The sequence below is a fragment of the Cnephaeus nilssonii genome (genome assembly GCF_951640355.1).
Source record: "Cnephaeus nilssonii genome assembly, chromosome: 20".
NCBI lineage: Eukaryota > Metazoa > Chordata > Mammalia > Chiroptera > Vespertilionidae > Cnephaeus > Cnephaeus nilssonii.
The window spans coordinates 9,407,220-9,419,937 of NC_137091.1; the positions used below are offsets into that span (position 1 = coordinate 9,407,220).

Here is a 12,718-nt window from a genome sequence, read left to right on the forward strand (position 1 = left end):
AACTTGATCTCTGGCCCTTTTAGCCCATGTCCTCCAGAGGCCCTGACCATGGGAAGGGCCAGGCTAGACAGTAAAAGTCTTCCTTCTGTCTCCCCCACTCTAACCCCATTCCCCACTCCCTTACCTCTGCGGCTTGTTCAGCCAGTTGGTGATTGACAGGAGCTCAGTGTAGGGCGTCTTACATGGCACTTCACGATAGATACTGGCCACGGCTTTGGGGGGCTCGGCAGTCCCATGCAGCGCATATAGCCAGCCGGTTCCATCTGGCAGGGGGAAGAAGAGGGTGCCCTAAGGAGAGGAAGAAATGCAATCAGAATGATACCGAGGGGCCTTTATTAGGCACCTCCCAGGCATGGTAGTCACACGGGATTAATGGAGGCTCTGCAAATGAGCATAACACTTGGGGAAGCAGCTGCTTCAAGAGTCATAAAAATATTCCCAGGTGTTTGAACCAGGAATCACAGACAAGGGATCCTACTTTAGAAAAATCCCTCTGGGGAAAAAGTTACATACATATATAAGCATATATATTAGAATCATTTATAGGAATATGACAATTTGGAGCTAACTTAAATATTCAACAACTGGGGAATGTTAAATAAATCATGAAACCCTCATTCAAAATTTCAGGCAATCATTAAAAATGATTATTAGGACTAGCTGGTTTGGCTTAGTGGATAGAACATCAGCCTGTGGTCTGAAGGGTCCCAGGTTTGATTCCAGTCAAGGGTACATGCCCTGGTTGTGGGCTTGGTCCCTAGTAGGGGCTGTGCAGGAGGCAGCTGATCAATGGTTCTCGTTCATCATTGATGTTTCTATCTCTCTCTCTCCCTCTCCCTTCCTCTCTGAAATCAAATAAAAATATATTTAAAAAAATGATTATCGTGAAGTCTACTTAATTAAATAGAAAAATGCTCATGATAGAATGTACAGTGAAAATAAATAGAATGAAAAACTGATGGCAGCCGAGGCTGTATCTGCATAGCATTGGGAGTGAAGATACCAGAAGATAGGGTCCCCTCTCGTTCTAACATTCTCTGAGCTGCCAAGCTCTGTCTCCTAACCTCTCTCACACAACTTCTCCCTCCAATCACACCAGGAAACGAACCGATGGGGTGCTCGGCCTACCTGATGCTTGCGGTTCTCCACATTCATGGTGCGGGGCTTGTAGGTAATCTCATAGGGCTTGTTTTGCTGATGGGGCTCCAGAGTGATGAACTCAGGCCCCTCCCAGTGCTCGCCCTCAAAGATGGGGTGCAGATTCCAGGTCTGGTTGGTGCGATTTGAAAGCAGGATGGTCTGCGTGTGCTTGGAGCGCACCTGGCAGGTGAAGTTGACCGTCTGGAAGAAAACAGGCACTTTACACGGGCAGTGGAATTTACAAGTTGGGAGTTCACAGCAAAGTCCAGGCTGGAGGTGCATATTTGGGAGTTGTCAGTTTAGCAATTTTTTTTAAAGGTGAAAATACTGGATGAGATTATCAGGAAGTAAGTGCATTTAGAAAAAGGAAGGACCTTAAGGACGAGTTCCTGACTGGCACACTCCACTGTTCAGAAGAATCAGAAGAGATGGGGAGGAGCAGCTAATCAGATAGGAAGAGAACCAGGAGAGGGTGGTATCCTGGAAGCCATTTGAAGGAACTGTTGGAAGAAGGAGGTACTTGTTCAAGGTGTCAAAATGCTACCGGGAGGTCAAGTGAGATGAAGGTGAGAACTGGCCATTGAATGTAACAACATGGACCAATGTGGTATTGGTGCTAAGAGAGTCAAATAGATCAATGGGCAAGAATAGAGGTCAGTAATAGACACACACATATATGATCCATTGATTTTTTACCAAAGTGCAAAGGCAATTCAGTAGAGAAAGGATAATCTTTTCAACAAATGGTGCTGCAATAATTAGATATCCATGTAAGTAAAAATAAATTTGATCCATATCTTGTACTACATACAAAAATGAACTTGAAACAGACTGAAGACCTAAATGTAAAACCTATATCCTGAATATAAAAAGAGCTCTGAAAACTCAATATTAAGAAAACAAACAACCCAATTATAAATAAAAGATATGAACAAATACTTCAAAAAAGAATACATATGGATGGCAAATAAGTATCTGAAAAGATTTTCAACATCATTAGCCATTAGGGAAATGCAAATGAAAAACTACAATGAAATACCACTACGTATCTATTAGAATGACTAAAATAAAAAAGAAAGACCATATCAAGCATTGATAAGGATGTGATACAAACAGAAATGTCAGACATTACTAGTGGGAATGTGAAATGACACAACCACTTTGTAAAAACAGTTCGGTAGATTCTTAAGAAAGTGAACACATATCTACCCTATGACCCAGCCAGTCACTCCTAAGTACCCAAGAAAATGAAAGCATGTGTTCTTGCCAAGATGTGTTCATGCATGTTTATAGCATTCTGTATGTTTCCCTTTACATACCATTCTTGAAATAACAAAATTAGAGAGATGGGGATCAGGTATCAATTTTACCATAAGCAGTGTTGCCAGGAACACAGCGGGCAGTGCACTGTTAGGTTTCTAGGAACAGAACTAGCAGAGGGTTAACCCAAAGCTATTAAAAAACAGCAACACGTAGTAAAGGTGTTCACCCCTCGCTCATGGCTTATAACAGAACTTGATCTAGCCAGAGATGTCAATGCAAGCTTCCTTGAGAATGTGATGGTTGAATTGAGAGCTGAAGAATGAATAGGAATTAACTAAATGAAGAGGGGAAAAAAATTCCAGCAGTGGAAAAAGTATGTGCAAAGGCCCTGTGGGGGCAGGAGCAGGTCTGAATATTTGAGGTGGGCACTCAAGACTATTGGAACAGAGCATCTGCCTCTGGAAGGCCTGGCTGAGATCACTGGTGGGGCTTGCTAGGCCCACTCTGGCCAATGGCCCTTCTGTGGGCAGCACTTACTGACCTCTTTCACTGCAGGTGATCCCACGCAGATTCCAGACAGCGTTAGGCTCAGAGGAGGGCCTCCCTGGATGAAGCAGGGCAGATTTTTGTAGAGACTCTCCTTGCCCACCTCCGTGGGATGGTAGGTCACTTCTAAAGCAACCTCCATGCCTGTAGTGATATAGCCTTCTTCTGGGCTGATGGAGAAATTAGGCTCAAATTTTCTGACATCCCATTTAAACCTTTTCCAAGACAAAAGGAGACAAGGAAGCTAGGTTACTAGTGTCCTGGGGATGTCCTCAATGCTGCTGAGAACAAGACTGGAGGTTCCCCCCTTGTGGGCTCCATGGGACTGGGAGGAGAAAGATTGCTCGGTAAAGCAGGGGCTGTGTGGACAGGGTAAGATGACTCGGCTCCCTCTCAGAGCTGAGCAGGGTGGGAAGTGGCTGCATCGGGGACATACATATGAACGTGTTCCCACGTGTGCACTCAAGGTTGCGTAGCTAGGAAGTGGCTGAGCGAGGACTGGAACCTTCCTCAGGCTGTGACCTTAACCACTCCCTGCACGGCCTCCCCAGCCAGATCCAGGAGGGTGGAGATGATCCCTTCCTGTGAGAGTTGCATCTGCTCTTGGTGGCATTGGGCTGCGATGGCTCTGAGTGGTCATCACTCTGTGGTCTGGCATTTGGTCCAGGCAGGGGACAGAGGGTGGACAGTGCAGACCAACGTGCTTCCAGTGCAAGGGCTGCCACACTGCACCCTCAGGGCCCGTTCACACTGAGCTTGTGTGAGGGGTGCCCCTGCAGCTGTGCGGTGTGCGGCCTGCACAGCTTTGTGGCATGCCTGAGTAGTGGCTGGGGTGGGCACCTGCTAGGAAGAGGGAAGAGCGTGGGAAGGAGAGCTGCCATAGGTACACCTGGGTTCCAATCCTGTCTCTCCACTTCCTGGCTGTGTGACCCCAGGCAAGCTGTCTGACCTCTTTGAGCTGCAAATTCATCTGTGAAATGGGGACAATACAGTACCTATCTTGGGTCCTGGGACAGTCAAATGGGATCTTCTATGTTCTTGCTAAATGTGGGATTTTGGAAAAGGTACTGAATCTCTTTTTACTTCAGTTTTCTCATCTGTAAAATGGATCAGTCATAGCACTGGTCTCGTAGAATTGTTGGGATCAAATGAGATGAGCCATGCAAAGGGCATATAACAGGCATGGAGCAAATGTTCTAGAATATTAATTTTAGTAATCAGGCCATCATTTTGTAATATTAATTTTAGTAATCAGTCACATTTTGAAGGAAGGAAAGAGATGTAAAAGGCAAAGGAAAGAAATAAAAAGTGGCCACACTTGTAAAACAAATGTCTAATCCGATCGAGGGTCTGAGCGCTCTGCTCCAGCTCCTACCTTGCACCCACGTCGCCTGTGTTCAGCATGAGGATGCGACGCGTGGCTTTTGTTTGATACACGACTGGTCCAAAGGGAATATGCTGCTGGTCCAGGGAGACCTCCAGGGCGTGGCAGCAGCCGCTGAGCAGGAAGAGGGGGCGCAGGAGCCCCATGCTCTCCATGAACACTTCCTCAGAGAAGAGGGGGACACGCTTCTTCGGGGCAAAGATGACCTCCAGCTTACGGACTTCTTTGGGCTTCAGTGTGATGTTGTTGAAGGGTATCAGGGTGATGACCTGGGCAAGAGGACAGTGAGCCTCAGCAGCTGAGGGCAGGGGGCTACGCAGCCCTCCATCCCTAGAGGCCTTGCTGCTGTAAAAGCCCAGGGGGCAAATCTCACTGCTGCTCTCTCTTACCAGTTGTGCCATCTTTGACAAGTTACTTAAACTTCCGGTGATGCATTCAGCTAGATCATCTATATAAAACGTATGGCACAACCCGGCTGGTGTGGCTCAGTGGTTGGGCATTGACCTATGAACCAGGAGGTCACGATTTGATTCCCTGTCAGGGCACCTGCCTGGGTTATGGGCTTGATCCCCAATGTGGGGTGTGCAGGAAGCAAAGGATCAATGATTCCCTCTCATCATTGACATTTTTTTTTTCTCTCTCTCTCCCTTTCCTTTCCTCTCTGAAATCAATAAAAATATATTAAAAAATAAAATAAAATGTAGGGCACATAATAGGCACTCAATAAATGTTAATTCTCGTTCTAACCCCTTGCAAAGAACCACTACTCTCTGCTGGAGGAGACAGAAGAGGAAATAAAAACACTCATCGCTCTGTGGTTTTTGAGGAGCGCCCCCCCCCCCCCAAGCTCCCTGCGCTGGTTACAATGCAGATTCCGGGGCCCTGCCCCAGGCCAGCTGATCCGTGTCCTTGGAGGAGCCTGGGACCTGCATCTTCAAAAGTGCCCTGGGAGACTCGTGAGTTCTAAAGTTGGAGAACCACTGTCTGAATTTGTGTGGTCCCCTCTCCCGCCCTGGTCCTGGTAAAGGCAAATCAAAATCAGCTCTAAGGAAGCCAAACCCCTTTTCCACCTTGAGCTCCCTTTGGTCCAGTGCTGGGCTGTCACCAGCAAGTGGGCCCAGGCAGCAGGGCGTGAGATAATGGGCCGAGAGGCCGCAATAGCAAAGTGATCCTAGCGAGTTCTCCAAACACAAGGATGTTGGAAGCCAACCCCAGGTGGTGGGGTCAGCACAGGTCACTGGCAGCTTGTGTCTGATCAACCGAAGAAGCAGGTTGGTAGGCAAACTGTGAGGGCCCTGACCTGTTGGAAAACAGGACTTTAACCTGGATTAATGAGGCATGCGACGCCTCACTAGTGGAAAGACAGATACCAAAATGTTGAGTGATTATTGCTCTCTTTCTCTGGATGGCAAAGTGGGCAACACGGGGTTCTGGGTGGAGATACCCACTGGGTCTCTGGCTGTGGCTGGCCTCTCACAGCCAGTGTTTGTGTGTCCTGCATCCCCCAGGTGGTCCGCAGTGTGCCTGTCGCACTGAATCATATCTGGGTTTCCAAAAGCACTGACTCTTTCTGGCCGGTATACCTTTGCCTGCCGGAAACACCCTCCCCCACCTGTCTGCCCGGGAGCTACCTCTCCATCCTGTAACACTCAGCGCAGCCGTCCGCTGAGCGGCCCCACCTCTTCCGACCCTCTGGGAAGTGATTAGGTTTAGATGAGGCCATGAGAGAGGGACCCTGCTGATGGGATCAGATACACCGGAAAGCCCAGCCTTGCTTGCTCTCTGCTGTGTGTGCACACAGCCAGAGGGGGCCGCCTGTGAGCCAGGAGGAGAGTCCTCAACAGAAGCAGACCATGCTGGCACTTTGACCTCACACTCCCAGCTTTCAGAACTATTCTATATAATAAAAGCCCAATAGGCTAAGTGTCTGACCGTTCGACCGTTTGACCAGTCACTATGATGTGCACTGACCACCATGGGGCAGACGCTCCAACAGGTAGGTTAGATTGCTGCTGGGTTCCGGCCGATCGGACTGGGCGAGACAGGCCGGACATGCCCTGGAGCCCTCCCGCGGTCCCTCCCCGGCCTCCATCGTGCACCAGTGGGGTCCCTTGGCCTGGCCTGTGCCTTCTCGCAATCCGGGACCCCTCAGTGGATGTCAGAGAGCTGGTTTTGGAATGATCCCAGCAGGCCAGGCTGAGGGGCCCCACCAATGCACGGATCTGTGCACCGGGCCTCTAGTGAGAAAATAAATGTCTGCTGTGTAAGCCACTCTGTCTACGTTGTTAGGGCAGCCCAAGTTAAGACACATCTGTATATTTTTAGCACCTAGCACATATTTACTGAGTAAATGTAAGGGGATGGATACATTTACTCTTGGAATTAATGAGGCACACCTAGTCCATTGTCAAGGGGCCATCTGAATACTGATGACTGTAAGAGGGGAGCAGGCAGCTGGGACTGGTAGCTCCTCTCTCCAGGGAGCTTGGGACATGGATGTAGGAACAAGGGTGCATCTCACACAGATGATGAGTGCAGAGGGGGACACCCTTTCAGGGGCAGGTGGTGATGGGTACTAAAACATCCTCTTCTTGAACCCACACGCCCTCTTCTAGGAGTCTGCCCTGAGCAGAGAGCCATGGATGCACACAAAGCTTTGGTTGCATGGACATACATTGTTGCTTATAACATAAAGCATCGGGAACACCTGAGTTGAGCAGAAATAGACAATTGGTCTGTCTACATAATGGAGGGAGCAGTGAACACGTGGCATTGGAGGACACGGACAATATTTACGATGTGTTACTAGATGGGTTCAAACTAATACGAATATTGTAATTTTATTTTTGTAAAAAAATGTGGAGGGCCTAACCAGTTTGGCTCAGTGGATAGAGCGTCAGCCTGCGGACTGAAAGGTCCCAGGTTCGATTCCGGTCAAGGGCATGTACCTTGGTTGCGGGCACATCCCCAGTAGGAGGTGTGCAGGAGGCAGCTGATCAATGTTTCTCTTATTGATGTTTCTAACTATCCTTCTCCCTTCCTCTCTGTAAAAAAATCAATAAAATATATTTTTTAAAAAATGTGTAGAAAAAACCCAGGAAAGATAGACATCAAAATGTTAAGTGATTATTTCTGGGTATGAGATTATGGGCAAAATGTTTTCCTTTATGATTTTCTATATTTTCCAAATTGTCTGCAATGAAGATCTTTGTTTATTTATTAGAGTTTACTGCCTCCCATCAAGTCCACTCCTTCTGTTTCACTCTGTTGCCCTGTAGAGGGATGTTGCCCCTTTAAGCCTCAGTTTCCTTGGATGTGAACTGAGCATAATAAAAGCACGGACCCTGGGCTGTTTCTGTGAAGATGGTCAGAGACGGCACATGGAAAGCTGTTAGCATGTCCGGGCACAGTGATGGTGCAGGAGAACTGTGAACTGTTAGTGATGTTAGCCTGGTCGTTCATGTCATAGGGAAGCATGGAGAGGCCACTGGCAGCCCCGAGCACCCACCTTAGGCTCCCGGAGTTCTGGAATCGAGAACAGGACTGACTGGCTAAATGTGACCGGGGCTTGGCTGTTGTTCATGATCGAAACCGTTTTCTTCACCACCTGCCCTGGCAGGGCAGCTCCTAACTTCAAGATCCTATTGGCTGGATCCAGGACTAAAATCTGCGGGACGGGAAAGAGAGCAGGGAGGGAGGGTTTGTCAGTTAATGAGAAAAATGAATATCCCACGCTTATGGGGGTGGGGAGGGAGCCAAGGGTGGCCCCTCACTTTCAGTGTCCCCCATTCTTCACATTAGATGAGCCTTCACTCGCTCAATAACATTTACGTGCATAAAACGCCCACTAAACAACAATGACATAATTACAACTGGGTTAAGAGACGTGACGGGAAAGCTCAGGGTACCTGGAGAGCCCACTACAGGGGACTGAGAGAGATGGGGGTCTAGGAACCCCCCCGCCTCCCTAGGCATGTTTACACTGAGAGCTAGAGGAAGGGTAGGATCTAGTCCGTCTGAGTCAGGGTGGGGTGGGGTTGGCGAGCACCTCCGGGGGAGGAATGAGCCCCTGAGCTGGAGGGGGTGCTCAGTGGCTGGGAGTGAGGGGGAGAATTGAGAAGATTAAGTCTCAGGGGTGGCCAGGTTTTGTTCTGGAAGGAAGCCCATGAAGCATGGAGTGACCCGACTGAATGTGTATTTTGTGAGAGCACGGCTCACTCCTCTGAGGAGATGGACAGGAGGAGGCCTGAGAGAAAGCCTGGGCTGGGAGGAGGATGGTGATTTGAACTACAATGGCGGCAGCAGAGGCGGACGTTTCCAAGTCCTCATGGGAAGCACGGAACGCAGTGCTGGCCTGGATCCGATGACGATCAGGCCGCGACTTCCCCTCCGGGAGGGCACTGACCCACCGTGAGCAGCACCCACTGGTCAGGGTCATTCCATCCGTCCCTAAATTGAGCTCTCTCCCTCCAACCGCCTTTATATCTGGCCCACATGTTTCCATTTTGTCTAAAAAAGCGAATCTTCAGCTCCAGCCTGTGAGCTCTTGGAAGTCAGAGAACATACTTAAATCACCTCTGGATTTTCCCAGAGTACCTGCTACATAATGGGTGCTGAGTGAGTGCATGAAAGCGCGAGCAAATGAATGAATCAATGACATCAGACGTGACCCTGTCACTGGCTTGGGCACAGACACGCCAGGTGGCATTGCCCTGGTGCGCCTTTGGCTTCATGGGAACACACCCCTCCCATTTTCTCTTGGTTGCTGACATGTCCCACGCATTCCTGAGACTCTTGGGAGATCTTCAGACTTCTAAAACCTCCTGTGAACCATTTGTACGCCATAAGCGTCTATAGGTGCAAGCGGCGGACCTTTTTAAATTAAATTCAAAATATCGTGGCAGCTAACTGGTTAAATGCAAATACTCCCACCAGACAGACACCTGGAAGAAAGGGATGAGCAGCAGGACTGGAGAATTCCCTTCCTATTAGGAGCACCTGGCAAGAAGGAACGCCCTCAGAGCATCTAATCCTGGGGCTGGGGTTCACCGGAGAGTGTGCATCCCTGTGTTGTTAAGGGAAGATGTCCACAACTGAGACATATGCCTGCATACATTGCTTAAAACAAGTCTTGCCTATTACACCTGAAAACAGAATATGCCCTAAAGTGGGAGAGAAAGACCAGCTCAGGACCCTCCATCTGACAGTCCCAAACTTCCCCAAGACAAAGACTGTTTTTCTAGTGCCTGTCCTTTGATACAGTCAAGTTTGGAATTGAGTAAGATCCATGACTCACTTGAGTCTGATTGGCTAATTCACCCCTCAGTGGGACTGCTGACCTGTGGTAGAGCAGCATAGGGGCAGGAGAGAGGGCGAGGGGAGGGAGGGGATGGGCTCAGGTGGGCCAAGGGGGCTGGGAAGGGCAGGGAAGCTGCCAGTCTGAGGATCTCCTCTTACCTTCATTTCAGTGCCTTTCCCTTTGATTTCAACTACTTGTTGGGAGAGCCCATTGATTTCAAAGGGGATGAGTTCTCGATAACTGATACATTCTCGAGGGTAGAAGGTGATTGGAATCTCCATGGACTTTCCTGGCTTTATCACATCCACACGGAAGTTCACCTCGAGGTAGTTGGTATTGGTGTACAAACAATCTATGCTGGAGAAAAGCAGGAGGAAGGTGCATAAGTTCTGAGAAGGCTGACCCAGGGGGACTGATTTGGTCCCCGCCCTCCTGCCTGAGCTTGGGCCTGATGGATTTCCTGTCCTGATATCCCACAGTCATAGCATTTAAGGGCTGAAAAGGACCCAGCAATGATCCAGCCCACATTCTCTTGGGCAAAGTCAAGCTACTTACCTCAAATAACACCATGAGATCCTGGCAAAATCAGGCCTCAAACTCTAAGTCCCATGACCCTTTGCCAGTGCTCTTTTTTAAAAAAGTATGTTTTTATTGATTTCAGAGAGAGGAAGGAAGAGGAAGAGAGGGACAGAAACATCAGTGTTGAGAGATAATCATTGATCCACCGCCTCCTGCACACCCCACAGTAGGGACTGGGCCCCCAACTAGGGCATGTGCCCTGACTGGGAATTGAACCATGACCTCCTGGTTCATAGGTTGATGCACAGCCACTGAGCCACACCTTTTGGGCAGGGGAGGTACTATTATTATCACCTACTTTGGGCAAAGAGACAGAGGTACAGAGAGTTTAAAAAATTTGCCCAAGGTCACATAGCTAGGGAGGATCCTAGACTCGTGTTACCCAGTATGGTAGCAACTAGGCACATGTGGCTATTTAAATCCTATATAATAAAAGGCTAATATGCAAATTGACCAAATGGCAGAACGACCGGTCACTGACGTGCACTGACCACCCAGGGGCAGACGCTCAATGCAGGAGCTGCTCCCTGGTGGTCAGTGCACTCCCACAGGGGGAGCGCCGCTCAGCCAGAAGCTGGGCTCATGGCTGGCAAGCACAGAGGCAGTGGTGGGAGCCTCTCCCACCTCTTTGGCAGTCAGACATCCCCCGAGGGCTCCCAGACTGCGAGAGGGTACAGGCCGGGCTGAGGGACCGCCCCCCCTCAGTGCATGAATTTCATGCACCAGGCCTCCAGTTTAAAATAAAATAAAATAAAATAAAATAAAATAAAATAAAATAAAATAAAACACTCAGTTCCTCAGTTTCACTAATCATAGCTATAGGCTGCCATACTGGATAGTGCAGATATATAACATTTTCATTGTCAAGGAAAGCTTTATTGCATAGCACTAATCTAGCAGGTCCCTCGGCCAATTTCTGGAGCTTCTGTTTTGTTAGGTCTGTAATAGGGTCCAGAATGTCCCTGGACTGGGACATTCTATACTGGATGGTGTGAAGAGGCTGAATTTGAATTAGAAGGCTTAGGCTCAGTATAGATCTACTATTTTCTGTGAGGTCACTGGCCTGAGAAATTCACTTTTTAACTCTCCAAATTTCCATTCCCACATCTGTTACATGAGGAAAATCAATGGAGGCCCTCAATCCTCTCATCAGATCATCTGGCATTGCCTCCTCACTTCAGGAAGGGGATTTTCAGTGGAGGAGCCCACAGCTCTCCAAGCATCAGTGTCAGTGGTGGGGAAAAGAGACTGGGGATTCATGTCCACCTGTGTCTGACTCATCCCCATAACCCTTCTCCTTCTGTCGTGGCTGCACGCCACCTGCCTACAGGCTGTAGGACCCACCAGGAGCCGCAGACTCATCTGGGGGCTCTGGGAAGTCTGCTCACCTCATAGCTGTTTCCTCCTTGTTGGTGATAACCAGGGTCTGTTTGTATGCGGGCATCCCGGCTTGGTAGATGAAGCAGGTCCCAAAGTTGTGGCTGGTGAATGAGAAATGGATAGCAGGGCTCACGGCATTGCCTGAGATGCTGCACATAAATGATGGACCGTGGCTTATCTGTGGGGAGGAAACAGCAGGTGGAGTGTGATTAGAAGAGAGAGGGAAGGGCCCTTAAGCCCTCAGGTGAAGGAGGGAGGCAGTCAAGTGTTTTAAAAAAACACAGGTCCCATGGTTCCATCTGCAGATTCTAACTCAGAGGTTAGAAGTTTATTTTTTATTATTTTTTTAAAATATTTTTTTATTGATTTCAGAGAGGAAGGGAGAGGGAGAGAGGGATGGAAACATCAATGATGAGAGAGAATCATTGATTGACTGCCTCCTTCATGCCCCCTACTGGGGGTGGAGCCCACAACCCAGGCATGTGCCCTGACCAGGAATCGAACCGTGACATCCTGGTTCACAGGTCGACACTCAAACACTGAGCCACGCTGGCTGGGCAGAAGTTTGTTTTTTAAGAAAAGCAAGATGGGCTACTCTGGAATCAGTCTCTACATTGGTTCTTGCTTTGTTCCTGAAGCAATGATTCATCTTGAGGGCAAAAACTACTACTCTCCAATATCTGATTCCCAGGGCTTCCTTATTAACAGGACTCTAACTGTTGTCAATGTGCCCAGGTGAAAATACTTGATTTCCCATTTTTAAAACATTAAAAAGTTAAATTTATTGCAGTAACATGAGTTAATAACATTATATAAATTTCAGGTGTACAACTTTATGACATCTGTGTACTCTATTGTGTGTTCCCCACCTGAATTCTAGTTTCCTTCCGTCACATTGTATTGACCCTCTTTACCTATTTGTTGTCCCCTATCCTCTTCCCCTCTCGTAACCACCATAATTTGTCTGTATCTATCACTCTATTTTTTTTTGTCTGTATGTTTGTGTTTTATGGTCATTTGTTGCTTTTTGTTTTATATCCCACATATGAGTGAAATCATATGGTACCTAAATGTCCTTCAGTGGATGACTGGATAAAGAAGATGTGGTACATATACACAATAGAATA

The 12,718-nt window shown here is 48.2% G+C and overlaps 1 protein-coding gene across 1 annotated transcript in view; it reads right to left on the reverse strand.

Annotated features, from left to right (window-relative positions):
• HYDIN (HYDIN axonemal central pair apparatus protein) overlaps positions 1–12,718 on the reverse strand; it is a 352,840-nt gene that overhangs the window by 10,600 nt on the left and 329,522 nt on the right. The window contains exons 74-80 of the mRNA XM_079759605.1: positions 11,600–11,769; positions 9,791–9,989; positions 7,842–8,000; positions 4,325–4,602; positions 2,945–3,164; positions 1,129–1,341; positions 125–288 (exon numbers count right to left, since the gene is read on the reverse strand). Coding sequence (XP_079615731.1) covers positions 125–288; positions 1,129–1,341; positions 2,945–3,164; positions 4,325–4,602; positions 7,842–8,000; positions 9,791–9,989; positions 11,600–11,769 — 1,403 coding nt within the window. The remainder of the gene's footprint in view (positions 1–124; positions 289–1,128; positions 1,342–2,944; positions 3,165–4,324; positions 4,603–7,841; positions 8,001–9,790; positions 9,990–11,599; positions 11,770–12,718) is intronic.